Genomic DNA, 20,760 nt, shown 5'->3' with positions numbered 1-20,760 from the left:
TCGCTGTGGCTCCCCCTGTGGCCGAATGTTTGTTTTTTTTCCTAATTTTTGGTATGACTAAGTCATGGTATGGTATGCTGTATATAAACACGGGAACTCAGTGTGTCATTCTGTCTGTCCCACGTTTTTCTACTCACTGACGTGGTCAATCTATGTGAAACTGCACATAGGCATTGAGGATTGGCATAGGTAGAAGGTGACAAAGCTACCAATGGGTAAGGACTCGTATAAAATAAAACACACAAAATACGCCCCTTAGACAGGAGTCGTCAGTTTACTCTGTGACAGAAGTGGGGTCCCTTAATGAAAAAAGTTAGGAACCACTTGTTTAATCCGCAGTCAACAGAGCATGTCTGGGTTTTTTCTAGCATGTTTAATGAATTGACATAAAATAAAATTGTAGTTTATACAACAATTTCACCTGTCCTCTAAATAGTTTTTAATAGCAGAATGTTGAGTAAGTTAGTGTAGTGAGACATCCTTTCAAGCAAAATTGTAAGGTTTGGACTGGCTTTGAATTTGAGTGGCTTTTTATTGCTGTACAAAACTGTGTAATACTGATTTTTTTTTTTTTTGGTGTATATTAGGTCTAGTGTAAAAATACGATATTACTATCTGATACACATCATTCTTATCGTATACTTTAGGAGTCACTTTTAAGTCACGTGACTATATTGTGATATCCTGATGAATTTCAGTACTGTATGCACATTTGTGTACTGTATTTTAGTTAATCAAATAAAATGAATCAATCAGTCCCTAATACAGAGCTCCTAACTGCATTCACAGGTGCTGAATCCGATGGGTTGGGATGCATTTGGACTTCCAGCAGAAAACGCAGCCATTGAGAGAGGCCTCGACCCAGAGGAGTGGACTAAAAGGTACCTTAAATATCTCATCTGTTCTTCTGAGCGTTCATTGTTTATACATACCTTAATATGCTGTTGTGTGCCGTCTCCTCAGTAATATCCAGTCCATGCGGGAGCAGCTGGACAGCCTCGGCCTTTGCTTCAACTGGGACCGGGTGAGTAGGAATTGAAGGGTGTCAAACAGAGATGTTTGGTTTGCTCTCTTTTGTGTCAAACCACACACTGTTGACATGAGTCTGGCTGTCCCTGTCAGGAGGTGACCACTTGCCTTCCAGACTACTACAGGTGGACGCAGTATCTGTTCATCAAGCTCTTTGAAGCAGGACTGGCATATCAGAAAGAGGTAGGAAAGGCCTTTGCACTAAAGTGCTTATCCTGGTTTTCTTTTGAAAGGAATAATATGATTGGTTTAGGTTTGAGGTCGCTGACAGTTACAGAAATGATTGAAGCAGCTCACCCGTTACTCTTGGAGGAAAATGAATGAATTGAAAAGAGGAGAGCTTCTTGGCCTTTTGATTGTGTTTAATGAAATGGGACGACCTTGAAATAAGCTTTTAGTCTGTCTATTAAATCCAAGCTACTTCCTAAGCTCTGCTTTTTCATTTTATCTGTGTGTGTGTGTGGGTGTGTGTGTGTGTTATCCAGGCTGTGGTGAACTGGGACCCTGTTGATCAGACAGTGCTGGCTGATGAGCAGGTGGATGAAAATGGTCGCTCCTGGAGATCTGGCGCCCTGGTGGAGCAGAAGCTGCTCACACAATGGTTCATCAAGACTACAAACTATGGCAAGGTATGGCTTTGGTGTGTGTGTGTGTGTGTGTGTGTGTGTGTGTGTGTGTGTGTATGCGTGTGTGTGTGTTTGACAGAGAGAGCTCTGTGTATATGTGTGTACGCGACAAGTGGCGTCTGAATGGCTGGCCAGCGCCTTTACGCAGGCCAAAATGAGCAGCGGACCCCTCTGATAACAATCATGGCTGACACTTCAGTGGCAGCAGCTGCAGCCCTGCCTCTCTTGTTCTGCAATCAGACCCCTGGACGCCATCATTTGTAGAGTCCCCCGACCAAGTAGAGAGTGAGTCCGAGTAATGCCACCGGGAGGCCTGGCCGGCTGATGAGGAGCCTCCACCTCTTCTGCACAGCACAGGCCTGCTGCAGGGCACAACTACCCCCTGTGGACTTGTGATATGAGTCATCCACAGGAAAGACGGCTCATGCATTGTACATGCAGAACATGGATGTGCATTGTTAAACACGACGATATGCATGTACTAACACAGTCTGGTCTTTGAGGAGAAAGGCGCTTTTGATTTATGTGGATGTGGAGAGCACTTAAAGTGTAAGTTCACCCCCAAATCTGAGCCTGACTCTGGCCACTGCATAATTTTAAAAAATGCTAAAAGGTGGGGGGGGAGGATGTGTGAGGCAGGAGTTAATTAGAGCGTGTTTACATTCTTAAATTTCATGATGTTGATAAGTCCCAACTAGTTGACTCTATGTTAGCACTGGTCTTGCAAGGTTCAGGGCTGATTTAAAACAGTCGATGGCGTGTTGAACCACTTGACCCCATGAAATGCAGATTTGTATACATTTGGTAGGATAGCTTTACAGCATACGACATCCCTCTGTCCTTTGGACCCTCACAGCAGATAAGGAAAAACTCCCCAAAAACCCCTTTAACGGGGGAAAAAACTGGTAGAAACCTCAGGAAGAGCAACTGAGGAGGGATCCCTTTTTCAGGACGGACAGACATGCAGTACATGTCCTGTGTACAGGACAGATCAACATAATAAATTTACAGTAATCCATATGACAAAATGATACAGAAAGAGAGACAGAGATGTAGGGCAGACACACAAAGAGATGTAGGGCAGACACTAATGACAATAGCGACAATAACATAAATTTTAGTAATAAATAATAATAATGATGATAGTAATTTTGGTAGCATATATGTTGTAAGTACATATTAATATATGATAGTATATGTATGTGACAATAATAATCGTATGTGTAAAATTATAGTATAAGTATGGCTAATAATAATAGCAGTAGCAGTAGGCATCAGGCAACAGCACAACCACGACACACGATCCAGGCTTAGCCGCAGTTTGAGGGAACCTGCGGGGCAGTGTTGCTCAAAGGCTCTGGAGAAGAAGCTGAGTTAGTGACACGAAGTAACAGGACATGAATGTTAGCAAATGAAGAAGAACCAACTTTTCAGAAACTGAGAGAGAGAGAGAAGGAGAGCAGGGGCTCAGTGTATCATAGGATGTCCCCCGGCAGACTAGGCCTATGTCAGCCTAACTAGGGGCTGGTCCAAGCCAAGCCTGAGCCAGCCCTAACTATAAGCTTCATCAAAAAGGAAAGCCTTAAGTCTAGTCTTAAATGTGGAGATGGTGTCTGCCTCCTGAACTGAAACAGTAAGGTGGTTTCACAGAAGAGGAGTCTGATAGCTGAAGGCTCTGGTGGGCATTAATGTGTTTCATCACAGTACGGTCATTTAGTTACAGCTCAAAGAAATTAATTGTTTAGTACTTACTTCATTAGTTTTTCCCAGACGTTTGACTTGCAGACAATGAATATTGTGAAGGTCCAGTGTGTATGACTTTGTGGCATCTAGCAACGAGGTTGTAAAACTGAAATTTCTCCCATGTGCCAATCGTGTAGATGAATTACGGTGGCTGACATGGAAACGAGAATGGCTCTATCTGTCGCCAGTTTTTGATTTGTCCATTCCAGGCTACTGTAGAACAACATGGTAGACTTCATGGAAGACCTGCTCCGTATATAGATATACACAGCTCATTCTAAGGTAACAAAAACATAAAAGTTTTATTTTCAGAAGATGATAAACTAATGAAATCATAGCTATGTGTCATATATACCATTTCTGCCAACAGAAGCCCTTAAATCCTACACACTGGACCTTTTAAGTTGAATAAATTATTTTCTTAATTGAGGAAAAATGTTGATAAAATTGTGTAAATGTAATATTTCTTGTTTATAGGGCTGCAACTAAAGGTTATTTTAATTATCAGTTAATCTGTCAAATTGTTTGGTCTGCAAACTTCCATAAATAGATGGCCATCAACAGTGGAAATCCCAAAGACATTCAGCTTACAGTGCTATAAAACAGAGAAAAACTGAAAATCCTCACATTTGAGAAGACTGTACAGAGAAACATTGACATCTCTGCTTGATAAATGATTTAAACATCAAAATAGTTGCAGATTATTTGCCGATCAATTTATCGATTAATTCACTAAGTGTTTGAGCTCTACTGTTTTTTTCAAAAATGAGTCAGACTGATGCCATGAGAAGGAAAGGAAGAGCAAGCTTTTAGTTTATGTAAGTGGATTTTTATACCATACTGAAATAAAACAGAAACTAAACCCGGCCTGGTAGGTGTGAAATAAATTTAAAACGTTCTATGCTTTAAAAAATGATTGACAGTAATGGAAAATACATGTTAATACATGCAAAAACACTTGTCTGTCCTTTGAGGTTTTGTTTATTCCTTTGCCAATTTTGTCATTTTGATTAAAACATCAATTTGTCCAGAGTGAGACGTCGCCCAGTTCTCGCCACAGCGCTGAAGTCGCCCATGCTTGTCCGTGTCAGAGGTGTGAGAGGAGGCGGAAACGGCCTACTGCGACAATGTGTTCCTGCATTTCTAATTTTCTCTGACGAATAGAGAAGTGGGAAGGAAGGAAGAGGAAGGTGTCGGGGAAAAAAAGTGAGAAAGACAGATGGAGCGAGAGGAGGACCGTGTGAAACCGCAGCGTGCCAAATAAAAAGTGCTGTAATTGGACTGTGATTTCCCGCGTGTGCGTTTCTCCGCCGGCCTGTACACGTGTTTGAGTCTGTTAGACAACATTAACTTCAGACAATATTTACTCAGCAGTCATCAGTTCAGCTGTCAGGTTGCGCCGCGTCGTTCTGACAGAGTTTCCTCATGAATCGTAACCATATTGTTTGTTCCAGGACACAGATGACTGCATGTTATTACTAAGATGGATTTTTTTTTTTTTTTTTGAAGTGGAGCGTGCAGGATGTAAAATGATCACGTGTCGGGAGCAGAGTTTTCAATTTCATGCATAATCACACTTGTTGCACTCAGGCACACATGCCGCCTGCCTATTACACTGCGCTGACATCTAAATGATTCACATACAGAGAGCTCAGTGTCTTTTTCAGCTTTATTGCTCAGATATGAGCGTAGAGGTGTTTTATGTCATTTAGGCACATTAACCACAAACAACTTATGTCTTAGACCATTTGTATTGTGTCATGTGTTTTTCAGAAACACGATTTATGTCTCACATCCTCAATTAATGCTTTACCATGCTTTGTCTTTCAAGCTTTTCTTAGTTGCCATGGAGATTCCTGTCCTTGTTACCCCTGCTTCTGAGCCAAACTATATTTTCTAATCCGGGAAATAAAAACATTTACTGCCTCTCTCTTTAAAGCCATCATTAGTTGCCCGTCATTGCTTCCCTGCTTTTTTTCCTCGTTGCTGGTAACATCTTTGTTTTGCTGCGTCTCCTCCAAGAGTCTCTCCGTCATGATGACACAGATTCGCTGGGATTTATGTCTCTTTTTCTCCCACTCCGGAGCAAATCCATAACTGACACGCTCCGCAGCCGTGCTGATGATGACCATAGCCAGTGTTTATGTTTGTATTGATATGGACGTGATGAGGTACTGCATGTTGAGCGGCACAGTGAGGGGGATTGTGGGTAATAGATTGTGACAGACTGAAAAGGAAATGGAGAGTTCGAACATCTCTGGCCTCAGCCCAGCTGTGGCTTTTTGGCCTGAGCCTCGTTGATATGCATAGCTTCCTTTAATCATGCAGAATAACTGTTGTTGTGTGTGTGTGTGTGTGTGTGTGTGTGTGTGTGTGTGAGTGTGTGCACTTCATAGGCGATTGCTTTGTGATATCAAAGAAAGTAGGACGAGTGGAGGTCAGGATTTTTGAAAATCCCTCTTTGTCTGCATAATGTGACCTGGTCGGCTCTGCTGCTTTGTCAAAATAAATTGGCTAGGCTTTGAAAAGAGGCCACACTGAGCTGAAGTCAATTGCATTATCCCAGACAGCCACAAACTTATGAGGAACTGGTTGCCCCCCTCTTTAAGAAATTATCTTTTTTTCCACAGTGAAGTGGAAAATGAGCTCTTTTAAACTTGTACAAAGTGGTAAACTCGTGTCTTTGTTTCCGTTTCCTCCTCCAGCCTCTCCTGGACGCCCTGGCAGACCTTCCAGAGTGGTATGGTGTCAAAGCCATGCAGGCAAACTGGATTGGAGAGTGCACCGGCTGCTACTTTGATTTCAAACTCAAGGTGAATCTCAGCTCCCTTCCCCCCACTTCTCACTTTTTATTCATTCATCACTCTCCTTTCAATCTCTCAACCTTTTTCCACCCATTGTTTCCCTGTTGCTCCCTCTTCCCGGCCTCTGTTTTCATCTCTTTCTCCCCGAGCACTGATTGCTTGCTTCATTTTGGATTCCCCTGTTTATATATGTATTTCTATTAAAAATCATGCACTGAAATATAGAAATCTTTCACTTTGTTGTCCGTGTTCAGCGGGTGCATCCATCTGCAAGTGGCAATTTACCCAAACAGATGATGTCACAGATTAGTTTCTATTGAGTTTTTCAAGAGCTGTATTTACAGTTCCTCGCACGTCTGTCGTTTCAACCTGAGTGCTTGCAAAAAGCCCACTGAGAGCCCCATGAGCACCCTTATTAAACTGTTCTCCTTGAAAACGAAAGAGAAAAATGGTTACTCAAGTCAGTCCCTTAATTTAAAAAGTCTTCATATTTATAACGGAAGGAGCGTAAGAGGATGTCAGAGTGCTTTTGGGTTTTTCGTGTCTTTCTTTATGTGGGGGGGGGTTTCTCTGGCAGACTGCATAATTAAAGTGAAGACCAAGGGCCGTTAAGTTAATTGGATGGCTGCTTGTCTAATATTACATCATCATACACTGTCACAGGAACTCTTCGCTGAATTATCTCCCCAGGGGTCTGAAGATATGTGTTAGTATCTCTCTTACAACATGACATACACTAATTACCCAGAACCTAGAATGAGTGTGTCATCTATAAATAATTATAGGATTAAAGACATTTTGGCTTCATTATGTATCGAAGAGCTACGCACAGCGCATGTTGCATAAACACATCACAGTCCTGAGGTTATTGAATTAAGGCTCCAGCTGACAGTCTATCAGTTTATTTGGTTATCATTTATTCGGTAAACAAAGCCGAAGAGAAATGCCCCTTACACAATGTAGCAATAGTATAGCTCTGACCACCCGACGATCAAGACTGCAGCCATGCTAGCAGCTCTGTGTGGCTGTACGTTCATAGTTCAAGGTAGAAATTATTGTCATTTTCTCCATATACAGTACTCAATATACAGGGGACCAAATTGCTTTCCTTCATTGCTCTGGCAGACACAATAAGAACATGTATCAAACACAGAAAAACATGTAAAAAGAAAGTAAATTGCAATGAATGAAAAGTGCCGTCGCACATAAAAGGTTGACACAGTAGTGCTTTGAGACAATGTTTAACATGCTCACAATCATAATGCTAGCATGATGATGTTTAATGTTTAGCAGATGTGATGTTTACCATGCTCTCCATCTGACTTAAGCCTGTTAGCATGTGAACATTGGCTAATAAGCACAAAACATAAAGGACAGCTGAGGTGAAGGGAGGTGTCATTATTTTAAAGGTCCCATATTGTAAAAAATCAGATTTCCATCTATTTTTTTTTAATACAAAGCAGGTATAGGTGGTACATAGATACTGTGGAAAAAATGAAAACGCTCAGTCCACAGAGAAATGCACACAGTCCGTCTTCAGAAACCTTCAAACCTTTAAACAAGCCGTCAAGACTTCCTTGAAGTTGTGATGTCACAACTGTACAGGAATGTAGAAAGTGGCGTTACAGTGCTGTTACAGTCATTCCTTGGCTGTGGTGATGGTGCTGAGAGCAGAGTCATGGAAGACTCAGACACACTTGACAATCAGAGCAGGATTGGTGTTTATGGGAGGGGGGGCTTAAAGAGACAGGTGCTAAAAAAGAGCGTTTCAGACAGAGGGTGAATACAGATATATTCAGGCAGACAATATGAGAAAAATAATGTGTTTTTTAGCATTAAAGCATGTAAACATGATTTAGTAGATAACCAAAATAAAAGTATAAACCTGAATATGAGCATAATATGGAACCTTTAAGTATTTAGTCACATACCAGAGTATGTGTAAAACAACATAAACAGAGAAAAAGTTAAGGGATTGCCAAAAATTCACCTAAAACCACAAATGCACACCTTGTGGTGGCGCTAGAAGAAAGTCAGGATCATCTGGGAATCATGAATGTCTGTACAAAATTTGGTCAAGGTAATGTTGAGATATTTCACTGGATAAGTGAAACTGCTGGTGGCGCTAAGGGAAGTCAGGGGATGACCACAGTCATTAAGACCGGTTATAAAAGTCAGAAAGCCGCTACCGTGGCAAAAAATAAAAGTATTAATTGAAAAAAAAAACGCTCTTTGAATGTATGACCTGGCAAATATTTTAGGCTTTTACTTGATAAAGAAATAAAACTATATATTTTTATTTATATATTTTATTTTATTTTTTTGTCAGCCCTGTGATAGTCTGGCAACCTGTCCAGGGTGTACCCCGCCTCTCACCTAATGTCAGCTGGGGTAGGCTCCAGCCTTTCCCACGACCCCTAACTGCACAAGCGGTTACAGAAAATGAATGAATGTACATATGTTTCTTTTAATTTTACAAACCATCACCACCAAAAAAACAGCGAACACCAAACAGAGGAAATGTTTGATCCAAATTAAACACATACAAATTAAGTAGTTGTTTTCATGATAGACTTGACGGCCTCTCAAATAAATTAAAGAATAAAAGCAAACAAAAAACCAGACCAAGTATTCCAGACTCTACAGGTTATGGTTGAATACAATTTGTTACCAGCCTCCTGCGTCAATAAACCTAAATGAAACAATTAATACATTATTAAAATTGTTACTTCCTGTTGACTAACTAACTGGTAATTGGATCGTTTCATCACTAAAATGCATTAATCTGTATTAAAAAACCACAGATGTACATAAACTGTAATAGAATTCATTAACTCATTCATTCATTCATTCATTCAACCTTTATTTTAACTAAAAAGAAAGTGGATTAGGGAACACTTTCACAACAAAGTCAAGTAAAAAAAATTAAACAATCATAAGAAGCTTAGATGAAAATGGCAATAAAAAACAACGTTAATAAAAAAGAAATTAGTAAAATTATAAAATCTCAAGAATAAATAAAGCAGTAAAATTTAAGCAAATTAATTAGCTAAAACAAGAGTGGGAAAAAATGTAAAATATATATATAAAATATCTTAAGATGACAGTGTTTAACGTACATGGTAGGCATTATGTTAGAGAGCAGCCTGGAGAGCCAGCCGGTCCTCCTCATTAAACAGGCTGTGGTGCAGCTGAGAGGTTCCCACATGCTTCTTCTCTTGTCTCCCAGGTGAACGGGGAGGACACGGGGGAGACCCTGTCAGCCTACAGCTTCTCCCCAGAGATGGTGTTCGGAGCGGCTTACCTGGCCATCCTGCCCTCCCACAGGCTGCTGCACGGTAGCAGCTCAGTGCGCTCGGCCCTGGAGAAAGCCTTTCAGCCTGGCAGAGGTGAGCATGTCCGCAGTGATCCCAGACTGTGTTCGGGTCTTTCAAGGTGTATTATCTCCTGCTTTTGAAGTGAAGGAAAGAAGCCTTTTTTAAAGGAAAGGCGCACATTTAGAGTTTTTTTCTCAACAGCAGCGTAATTCATTACTGTTTCAGTGGTGAGATGGCTCACTCCTCTACACCTACACGCTGTCAGTGCTTGAAAGGTTCCTTGCAAAGGTTGTGATCCTTTACATCTCATGTGTGTTCTTTATTGAGCGGTGCCTAATTAACAAAAGCAGTGAAATAGTGAAAAACCAGTCCTCACATAAAGAAGGAGCTACATGTTTTTGGCATTTCATTAAAGCTTTTCTAATGCAAATATGTTTATTTAACTGTCAAGGTATGGATGTAGTTGCTGCAGTGGACTGAGTGTTTGTTAATTGGGATTCCCTCAAGGTTTTCTCTGTCTCGGTGGTGAGTGATTGTTGAGAATGAGCCACCAGGGGAAGCAGCATTGTCTCTCTCACACCTCCTGACCTCTGTTCCCCAGACTCCCTTACAGAGGTCACCGCTCGCAACCTGCTCACAGGCCACGAGGTTCCCGTGGTCATCTCACACAAGGAGGCGTTTGATGGCTATTTGGATACTGTGATTGGTGAGTTATTGGTGTGCATGTGTGTGGGTGGGTTTTACAATCACTTAGGAATCGTAGCTGGTATGTAAGACGGACATTTGTATTCATCACTGAGCCGAGAGGCTGAGTAGGCTCCTCTTCATGTGGTCCACTGATGAGGTGAATAATCATTATCACTTTTTGATTTTCCATCATTAAATGTAAATACATTTTTCAGCTTCAGTGGATTTGATTGTGCAAAAGGTGCTGCCTTTACACTTTGCATTTTGAAAATGGACCCTTTTATACTATATGTTTGCCATACAGTACTGTGGCTGCTGTAATGATGTGAAACCAGTGGGTGTTTGTCTCAGGGAGAGTGGAGGTGGATCCCAAGGGATTGTTAACGATTAGTAACATAACAACATGCTCAACATCACCTGAGGGAGTTTATTTTTTTTATCTCGAGAGGTTGTTTATGTGTGTGTCCATGTTTTTTATTTCTTACCATGTTACATGTGTCCGACAGGTATCCCAGACAGCAGTGAGGACCATCTGTCCGTGGCTACAGCTCTGAATCTGAGGTGGGAAACAGTGCTGAAAAGTGACGAAGACGGGAAACAAACTCTGATCAACTCTGATGAGGTCCGCACCGTTGATGATGAGTACAACATTGATAGAATAACAATAATAAATGATTATTAAAGACCAAGGGCATGTGTCCACATAGCATTTTTCTTTGTCAAAAAGGTGGTGGCATTGCACTGAGGAGTGCCTCATCCCTGTGCTTCATAAAAAAAGCACTTCCACCTCTGTTGTTTTAATGACGTGTTACTTATGGATATCCTTAATACTGTAATGCATTTTTTAACCTTCTCACATTTTGTGAATTAATTAATATTCTGTGGACCAGATAGAAAGCTTTGATGGGCCGGATGTGGCCCACAGGTCACCAGTTGATGACCACTGGCTCAGGGTGATAACAGCACAACACTGTTGCGATAGTTGCTGGCTGACAGATCATACGGCTCGGGATGGACAGTAGCGTTAGCTCAAGGTGCAGCAGTAACAACACCAGCGCCTTTCTGAAAAATTCAGAGATTTCCAACCAGAAGCGCTTGGAGCGGCTGTGATGTGGACATAGACTCTCTCTAACTAAACCCCAGAGTTTTGGCTGGAATGTCTCTACCCTGAAAATTTAAAAAAAAATGCCTCTGAGTGAAAACATGGGCAGCTGTTGCAGGGGGTGGGGGTCACTAAGTGTCAAGATTTGGATCTGATTACATCAACAACACTACTAAATACTGATATACACTGGTTTTCAGCTGAAATATGTGGTTTGGTCAATTTGTTACTCTTAAAACTAAGATTTTGCCAAATAAGTCTCGTACATCTTCTCTTTTTAATGTCTATAAAAATGAAAAATTGAACGCTGTTTTGTCCTCGTCTCTCTGTAGTTCTCAGGCCTCACCAGAGAGCAGGCATTTGACTCCATTACCCAGAAGGCCAGAGAGCAGAAGATCGGCGGCCACCTCACCAGCTCCAAGCTGAGGGACTGGTTGATATCAAGACAGCGTTACTGGGGCACACCCATTCCAGTAGTGCATTGTGGGTCTTGTGGTCCAGTCCCTGTCCCTGAGGAGGAGTTGCCAGTTATATTACCAAAGCTACCGTCCCTCAAAGGAAAGGGTGCGTCGCCGCTGGACGCTGCACATGACTGGGTCAACTGCACGTGTCCCAGGTGAGAGCACTGAGATCTTTTATTTAAAGTGTGTGTCCATTGTTGTCTGTTTTTTGGGGGATTTCTATCATTCAGGAGCTTTCCACTAGTGTTCCTTATGTATTCAAATCCAACACATTTAAATTTTGATCGAGGTTTTAGCCCTTCTATAAGCATTTTCCCACATGACCTGACGTAGGTTTCTGCATGATGAAGTTGCTACATAGCCCACCTGTGCGTCTTTGTGACTGAGCTAATCCTTCGCTTTGAATTTTGTGTTATTGATCTTCCAAATTACCTATAATGCTTTAACCACCTCACTGGCACGGAAGCTGCTATGGATGCCACGTTAGTTCAGATCTGAATGTCACACAATAACACAAACTAACTGATCGAAGCAGTGGTAGACCATCAACTCCTGTGTTCTGCAAGGTTAAATTGCTGTTTTTGTCAAAGGAGTCTGATGGCTTTGAAGAGAACTATATAACAGTAGTTAGTTAACTAATTATAGTTTCCCCTTTCGAAAGGGCTGTGTGACGACAAGGTAAAGCATTTATAACATTACACTGACTATGGACTTCACACAAACCTCACCTCAAATAATCTGAGCTAACCCTTTCTTCTGTTATTATGTTTATTATTAGCAATTGCTGCTGTAATTATGTCGCTACTTTTTGCTAATGGATGAGTGGCTGTTTCCATTTGAAAAACCCTGAAAGAAATGTAGATGGAACCGCCTTTGAATGTTTCATTTTTATGTTTTATTGTAACATCACATGCAAACTGATCTGTATACATCATCCATCTAATCCTCTCTTGGCTATTATCAACATGTTACATCCTGACTATTTTCTTTCTTCCAAACTACACCCAACAACCGTGCATGAGGACACATGCATCAACTCATGGACGACAGACTGGTGCTCCTGACAGCATGAGATGTAAACATTAGCAGTGTCCTCCTTGGCTGAGCTGTAACATTAGCTAGCTCAGTGGCGCTAGGTGAGCTAGTAGCAGATGCATGCTTCCCTCTGCACAGTGATGCAATCTGTGTGTATAGTTAGGTAAAAAGAAAATAGTTCCTACATGAAACTGCTCACAACAAGGTCTGTGGATTATCTTGAGTAACCAGGCCATGATTTCTGGAAAGTGTTGAGTTTCTCAGATGTGTATTTTTGATAATTTGAGCACCACAAGCTGAGTGCCATCTAGCTTCATTATATTCAGGAGAAGGGAGACATCTCTAGGGCTGATATCTACAATACTCGACAACTCACATCAAAACAATTAAGACTGGTAAATAGCACAAGGGTTAAAAAGGAAAAATATGTATTTTTATATTTTGGGGTGAACTGTCCCTTTAATTAAGAAACCTGCATAGTTTGCATCCATGATTTCTCGCTTGCAGCCACTTGTTACTGCCTCCAGTTGAACAGTGGAATAAACTATTGGCTAGAATGTGTATTTTGTCACCAGTGTGCAAACAACACAGGGAGCCGCAGGTGTTAATGTTGCTTCATAGCGTTAAGAGTGCTCAAAAACTCCATGAGGGGACGTTCAAAGGTAAAATCACTTGTTGGTGAATGTGGTCACAACTCACAGGCAAATGCAACCTGTGACACCTGTTCACAAGACATTACGTTATTGTCATAACCCAAAAAGACTGGGAGCTGTAGATTTAAACAAATAAGCAAGTCACTGAGTCTCCTCTACCTCCTGTCATTCAGCTGTGTGATGTTGTAAATAGGATGCCAAAAAGGGTGGAGGCTTTGTTATGTCTTTTCGACACAACATAAGCGATTGGGGAAATGATCCTGTCCATTATGGTGTTTGCGGAGTGAGAATTCAATTACGTGCAAAACCCTCTCCAGTGACAAGCCTCTCCTCCGTACTTCCTGTATTTCCTCAGGAGACCAGCACCGACTAAATGAGCCCGCTGTCAGTATGAGGCTGAGAAGATTGACAGCTTTACAAGAACACAGAGCATCGAGAGCCTGTGAACTGTGTGATTAATACTTTTTCTCTGACGGGGTTATGTAATGAGTGGCATCTGCGACAGGAGCAGCATGAGACGATGATGGAAGTTACGTAAACCAGCTGTGCCTCGAGAGACACACACACGGAGAATACTGTACATGCACACGCACATTAACCTTTTGTACACAGGCATAATTACTGGCACGCACACACTCACCAGCGAGTCATCTCAGCGAACGTGTTTGAAAGTGCCGTCTCTAGAGTCCCTCGCTGACATGGGAATTCCCCTCTGAATAAGACTAATCACCATCATGGCACCATGTTGATTAAAACAATGACCCACTCAGTCGCAGATGGCACAAGTCATCAGATTCTGTTCAGTCACTTCCACAAAGCTACCATAATTCCTCCCATCAGCAGTGATTGATGGCTATAATCGCCAAGACGCCGTTATCTCCTCTCCTCCCATCTCCCCTCTGTTGTTGAGTGTCTGTGGAAATTTGTTCTCTTCACTCGTCGACCATGTCCAATTAAAGTTTGAGTGGAACACAGTCGAGCAGGGTGATGAGAGATGGGCGACAGGAATGGACTTTTATTTGTCCTTCAGGAAGTCATTTCCTGTGTGAGCTCGTCTCGTCTCCGACCCTCTGCGGCACTGTAAATTGGCCTGCCAACTGAACCCCTGCCTCGGCTTAGCCTGGCTGGGAAGGTGTGTGTGCAAGTGTGTGTGTGCTGTTCCGTGAATTCACAGGTAAAGAGAGAGACCACTTAGTTAGCGCGGCACACTCACACAGACATCGACAGACACACAGCAGATGGAGGGATACTTTCCATGGGAAGAGAGCCTTCGTGGAGTGGGCAGCTGCCTCTCATGCCTCATCTGTTTGAGAGCCTTTTGGCTCTTTCTGGCTCGTCCTGCGAACACACACTCACACTGCACACACTACAGGTTGCTTCAGATTACGCTACCTGCGGCTGTTAGACTCCTTTCATGGCTTAGAGAGCGGCCAGAGAGAGCACCTCTGCGTGTTGTCTAATCTGATCCTCAGTAGTCTGACTGCGACCGCTACCAGCTGTCTGTCAAATGACCACAATCTGGCCTCTGATTGGCCAGTCTGGTGTGAAAGAGGAGGTGGCAAATCTCACTTCCTCTGGCAGATTTTCTTTTCTTATTTTCTCCATTTTGTGAAGTCTCTATTTTTGTATTCTTTTGTAATGGAATGTGCTTTTTTACACTGCTGGGTTTTAACACCTGGCTTCCAAATATTAACCTTGCTACACCTTTGTCTTGTTGCTAGGCAACCTTCAGCTCATACCTCATCATCACTGCCTTATTATAGACCAGCATTGTTGGTGGTCGAGGGGTTTTGCCTCTCAATGTGTGTCTGTTAGTGTGATATGAAAACATTTGACTGTGAGATGGATGTTTGTGTGAGTGAAAAGAAGACAACAAAGAGACAGTTAGAGTAAACAGAGACATCCCATAAGGTCCAGGAAACGATACCTGCTCTGTTGCACATAGTAAAGCTCAGAGCTTTGCTTCTGTTTATCTTTCTGGGACACTGATTTTAACTCTATTGAGACTCATTATAAAGTAAAAGGCAGGCGCTTTCACTGTTCCATCAAGTGCTTTAAAGCTCTCTTCTCCTGTGTCTTTTGCAAACGTCCTCTCCTTCACTGTGAAAGTGATGTTGGCAGATTCGCATCACGTACCCAAGTGCTGTTTGGCTTGGATGGAGAAGGGGCACGGGGTGGCATTTCCAACACAAACACACGATCATGTGTTCAGCCCGCCAGTCCGTTCCCTGTTAGCACAGCCTGTTAGTCAGGGCACAGGAACAGAGCTCTGGTGCCAGTCTGGCTTCAGCTGTGATTCTCTGCAGGGACATGACCCCCACAGCCAGATGGAGCCAGCTTTACAAACACGCGCACACACACACACATATAAATCACATAATGTGCCATTTCACTAAGCATACAAACAGAGATCGTTCATTTGTTGGTGTTCTAATTTGTCAGCCTAATATTGATTTTTGTGCTGCCTCTGCCAACTCTCTTTGTCTCTCGGTCTCCTCTGACAGATGCAAGGGCCCAGCGAGGAGGGAGACCGACACCATGGACACATTTGTGGACTCCGCCTGGTATTATTTTAGATACACAGACCCTCACAACCCAGACAGGTATGAACAGCCTCCTCCTGAGACTTCACTGTCTTGTTTTTCCAACCATTTTTTGACTCAGTGAAGCCACCAAAACGCGAGCTCTTTATTTTCTCCTCTTGTATTTGTTTTCTCACACTGTGACAGATTTTTAGCACAAATTGCACAGGTCTTATTTACACTCTCTTCGCTCAAATGAAAACGAAATGAAAAGAAGAGAGAGCTGTGGGTGGATAAGCATATCTGTCTGTTTTTAGATACTCAAGAATAATTTTTTTTCTCTATGTAATCTGTGCTATGTCCATAGAAACTTGATTTTCTTTCTTGCCTCACACACATGCACACTGTTCTGTATGTGCTATTGGAAAGTTGCACTCAAACACATAATTATGCTCGCTGTAAGATCACCCACTCGCTCCCACTTGCCCATTTCAAACGTGCATATACACACATACACACACGCACTTGTCTGGAAGTTGCATTCCCTGCCAATAGAGATTATGGAGCTATAGCTGTCACCTGCTGGGATGGTGGCGACACCCTGAGCTCAACAAAAGAGATTAATTTCCCAGTGCCCTGACCTAGCTGTAAAGCTGCTTTAAAAAGGAGGGGGACTGCTCTCCCCATCACTTTTCTTAGCGGGACAGATTATGGCACAACAGAAAAAGCAATTACACTATTTGTGCATTTCAGTTAGCCTGCTGAGCCTTATGTGCACAAGGGGGGAACGATGAAAATAGGAAGCAAGAGATGTTGAAAGTAGCAAGAATAAGGAAGGAAATAGGAAGAGGGTGTTATATGGACGTGTGTGTGTTTGTGTGTGTGGTTGTGTATGTATGTGTGTGATTGTTAGAGTTCCCTGGGCTGATGCCAACAAGCCGGCAAAATTATTTTCAGCCTTGTGAGTTCATAACTTTTTTTCCCCGGTTCAATTATCCGGAGACACCATCAGCCAGAGAGGGAGGGCGAGAGGCAGAGAAGAGTGGAGGAGAGAGTAATGACTGGTGTGAAAGGTGACACACAGAGATAGCAGACTGCCCTAAAAAGCATCATTAGGTGGAATCCCTGCCTCTTGCTGACCGTCACGCCGGTCAGGCTAACCACATGCAGCTCCAAATCTGAAAGAAACCGCCCAGCCTCGGCTCATCCCGGATAGATTCCTCCCCACAAATACTCAACTGTTAACATGAGAAGCTGAGTTAAGAGGAAATCTTCAGAACTGAATTTGAGCTGAATATTACTTCAGCACATTTTTTTTATTTATTGTGTGTGTGTGTGTGTGTGTGTGAAGCTAGTGAGATAGAGGATGCTTGTGTTGGCTTCATCCCTGAATCCTTGTGTATCAGTGTGCCCCCTAGAGGAAGTGTGTGTACATGTGTATATAAAACTTGACCACTGCTATGTGACGACATCATTTCTACAAAGGTGAACTTTTATATATAAAAAAAATCTGCTTTACTACTCTCTGATGCTGATTCATCTAACATTCATTCATTCAATCTTTATTTAAATCTCAAATGATTCATTGAGAATTAATGAGAACAGTTAAGACAGAAGAGATGCACACAAAACAAGCAAAAAAATAATAATTAACAAGAAAACAAACATCCATTCAACAACAGAACACAGTTAAATACAGGAGGGGAATCATGTTTTTTAATTGACCTGTATATACAATCGTGTTTAGTTTTAAAACTGCAGTTGGTAACTTTTATGAAAATAACTTTTTGTCATATTTGCTGACACGTTCACTACATCCACATGGTATTATATGAGACAGATGTTAAAAAAAATCCTCCTCCTATTACCTCTAATAGCATTTGCCAAAATCTACCGAGGAGTCTCTAACACAGCTGTCAATCACCTATGCCTATGTTTCACCTCAAATGTGGTCAGAAACATGTTTTAGTGTACTGTTTTGATGTAAAATGAGAAAGTTCAAACATGGTGCCTGGATCATGAACATTCTCATTTCACAGATAAACAGTACACCAACATACACTTATCAGCCAAAACATTAAAACCACTGGTGGGTGAAGTGAATAACATTGATCATCTTGTTACAATGCAATGTCCTGCTGGCAAACCTTTGGTCCAGGCATTCATGTGGCTGCCACTTGATGTGCTCCACCCACCCGAACACTGTTGCAGACAAAATAAACCCCCTCATGGCAGTGGCCCCCCAGCAGGACAATGCACCATGCCATGTCACAAAAACTGCTCAGGCTAGCCCGAGGACCAGGACAAAGAGCTCAAGGCGTCAACCTGGCCTCTAAATACCCCAGACCCCAACCTGATCGAACATTTGAGGGACATGCTGGTACCCCAGAGGTACCCCGATCCATGGTGGGTGCCCTTTGGACCGGACTTGGCTCTGACCTGTTAAGGCATGGACACAGGACCTCTGGAGGGTGTCCTTTGGTGCCTGGCACCAGGGCGTTACTTTCAGATCTTATGAATCCTGTGGGTTGTGAGGTGGGGTACCAGCATGTCCCACAGATGTTTGATCAGTTTGGGATCTGGGGAATTTGGAGGCCAGGGTGATGCCTTGAGCTCTTTTTCATGTTCCTTGGTTCATCCTGAGCCATTTTTGTGGTGGGGCTTGGCGCATTGTCCTGCTGGGGGGCCACAGCTACTGGAGAGTGCTGTTGCCATAATGGGGGGTACCTGGTCTGCACTGGTGTTTAAGTGGGTGGAGCGTGTCAGGTGGCATCCACATGAATGTCAGAACCCAAGATTTCCCAGCAGAACATCGCATTGTAACAAGATGATCAGTGTTTTTCACTTCACCTATCAGTGGTTTTAATGTTTTGGCTGATCAGTGTTTGTTTCTGTAGACATTTGAGGAGTCAATGCAGTAACAGGATCTTAATTCACATTTAATCAGTGCTGCCTAGTTTGACAGTTTCCCTGCAGCTCACCAGCCATGATTGGCATGATTTACAGCTGCGTTAGACACTCTTTGACTCTGATTGGTTGTTTTAATTCATGTGGGGTAACGCAATTAGAAGCACTACGAGGAAGCAGAGGACTGTGATCCCTTTTTTTTTCCACAGATTTAATGCTGTGTGAATATGGAGACAATTTCAGCAAACATAACAAGAAGTTATTTTTATAAAAGTCAGCAACTACAGCTCTAATGTGTGTTGTGAAATGTTACAACAGTGTGCAGCAGAAAAACTAAAAGCAGTTTTACCAAATTGAATACATGCAGGACTTTAACCATTAGCTAATCACTTCAACAAGTCGAATAATTACTGTTGGACCAATTTAATAAGCAGTTGTTTGACGGGAAGTGATGTATGATGGCAAGTTTCCATTAAGGACTTTATAAATAAACAGAAATCAATGCCGGTCCCATCCTCTGACAATAAACTTTATTGATACATCGCCTTCCAAACAATGTTACAAAGTGCTTTACACGGGAAAATCTACAGTATATTATATATAATCAGACCAGAAGTCTAGCAAATAAAAGTCCAGAAAATGAAATAAAATGAAATGCACCACAATAAGATAAAATAAAAAAGAGTGAAATGAACAAATGATACATACCAGAACTGGAAAAATAGAACTACATTGGTAAAAGGCTTGTAACATAGCACCATATAGCGAGCCTGTATCTAGGTCACCAGAGCTCTTAAGCTGTTCTAAACATGTAGCGTCTGTGTTTCCTGGAATGAAAAGAAATTCTCCGAGGAGCAGGAAGTCATGCATTTGATATTTAGTTGGAGTAGCTGGCATGAGCAGTGAAGGCGAGTGTAGATAAATTAGATTATCTATTGGTGTAGTTTATGCAGATGTTTATTCTTTTTTAAGGAAGGAAAGATGTCAAGCACTTGACACAGTGTTTGACATTTGATCTGTGGGAGGTGCAGTGAAAAGACAAAAAGAGTAAAGAAATGACGACTTAAACTAAACATCATAGATCTTTAAATATCCAGTCTCCCACACTGAGACTTGTTTTTCACACTTTTATTGTTAACACATCTCTGAATACCTTAAAGTCACAGCTTCACAACACAGCTCCCTCAAACTTACTCTCCCTCTCCAGGCCTTTTGAGCGCCACCTAGCAGATCACTGGCTGCCTGTGGACGTGTACATCGGAGGGAAGGAGCACGCCGTCATGCACTTGTACTACGCTCGCTTCCTCTGTCACTTCTGCAAGGATCAGGGTCTCGTCGCTCACAGGTACAGTCCACTGTGCTCGTTCTGCTTTTGCTGTGCACGTTGCGTATTCAGGTTAATTAACTTCCTTTCTGTCTTTTAGGGAGCCTTTTTGGAAACTGCTGGTTCAGGGTCTGATTAAGGGCCAGACTTTCAAACTGGCAGACAGCGGCCAATACTTGAAGAGAGAAGAAATAGACTTCACAGGTACACACTACCTGAATCTGCAGTGTGTTTGTCAGTGTTACACGTGTAACAGATGAGAGAGGAGAGGGCTTCCCTCCACGTGGCTCTGACAAATAAAACAAATACGAGCTATAACAACATTTTCATTTTTTATTGTTGTATGTGGTAACATCAATATCCTCTCTTTTGTGCTGCTAATAGCAATCTCTCTCTGTTTTGTGCTTTATATTTTTTCGTTATTGAACGACAACTTAACCAGCTACACTTGACAAAAGGCAAATCACAAGAAATCCTTTGAAGAGATGAAAGACATCTCTTACAATTGGCTTCGCAACCAAGGATCTTCAGCCTTTCTCTATTGCTTGGT

At 42.1% G+C, this 20,760-nt stretch overlaps 1 protein-coding gene across 1 annotated transcript in view; it reads left to right on the top strand.

Moving 5' to 3' along the window:
• Positions 1-20,760, top strand: part of lars2 (leucyl-tRNA synthetase 2, mitochondrial) — a 46,655-nt gene that overhangs the window by 18,898 nt on the left and 6,997 nt on the right. The window contains exons 4-15 of the mRNA XM_050047074.1: positions 790-881; positions 964-1,024; positions 1,123-1,212; positions 1,515-1,658; positions 6,104-6,211; positions 9,432-9,591; positions 10,121-10,225; positions 10,713-10,828; positions 11,641-11,924; positions 15,962-16,060; positions 20,094-20,231; positions 20,311-20,414. Coding sequence (XP_049903031.1) covers positions 790-881; positions 964-1,024; positions 1,123-1,212; positions 1,515-1,658; positions 6,104-6,211; positions 9,432-9,591; positions 10,121-10,225; positions 10,713-10,828; positions 11,641-11,924; positions 15,962-16,060; positions 20,094-20,231; positions 20,311-20,414 — 1,501 coding nt within the window. The remainder of the gene's footprint in view (positions 1-789; positions 882-963; positions 1,025-1,122; positions 1,213-1,514; positions 1,659-6,103; positions 6,212-9,431; positions 9,592-10,120; positions 10,226-10,712; positions 10,829-11,640; positions 11,925-15,961; positions 16,061-20,093; positions 20,232-20,310; positions 20,415-20,760) is intronic.

The sequence above is a fragment of the Epinephelus moara genome, chromosome 6 (assembly GCF_006386435.1).
Source record: "Epinephelus moara isolate mb chromosome 6, YSFRI_EMoa_1.0, whole genome shotgun sequence".
Taxonomy (NCBI): domain Eukaryota; kingdom Metazoa; phylum Chordata; class Actinopteri; order Perciformes; family Serranidae; genus Epinephelus; species Epinephelus moara.
Note: the sequence above shows the minus strand (reverse complement) of the source record. Positions and strands in the feature narration are given on the sequence as shown.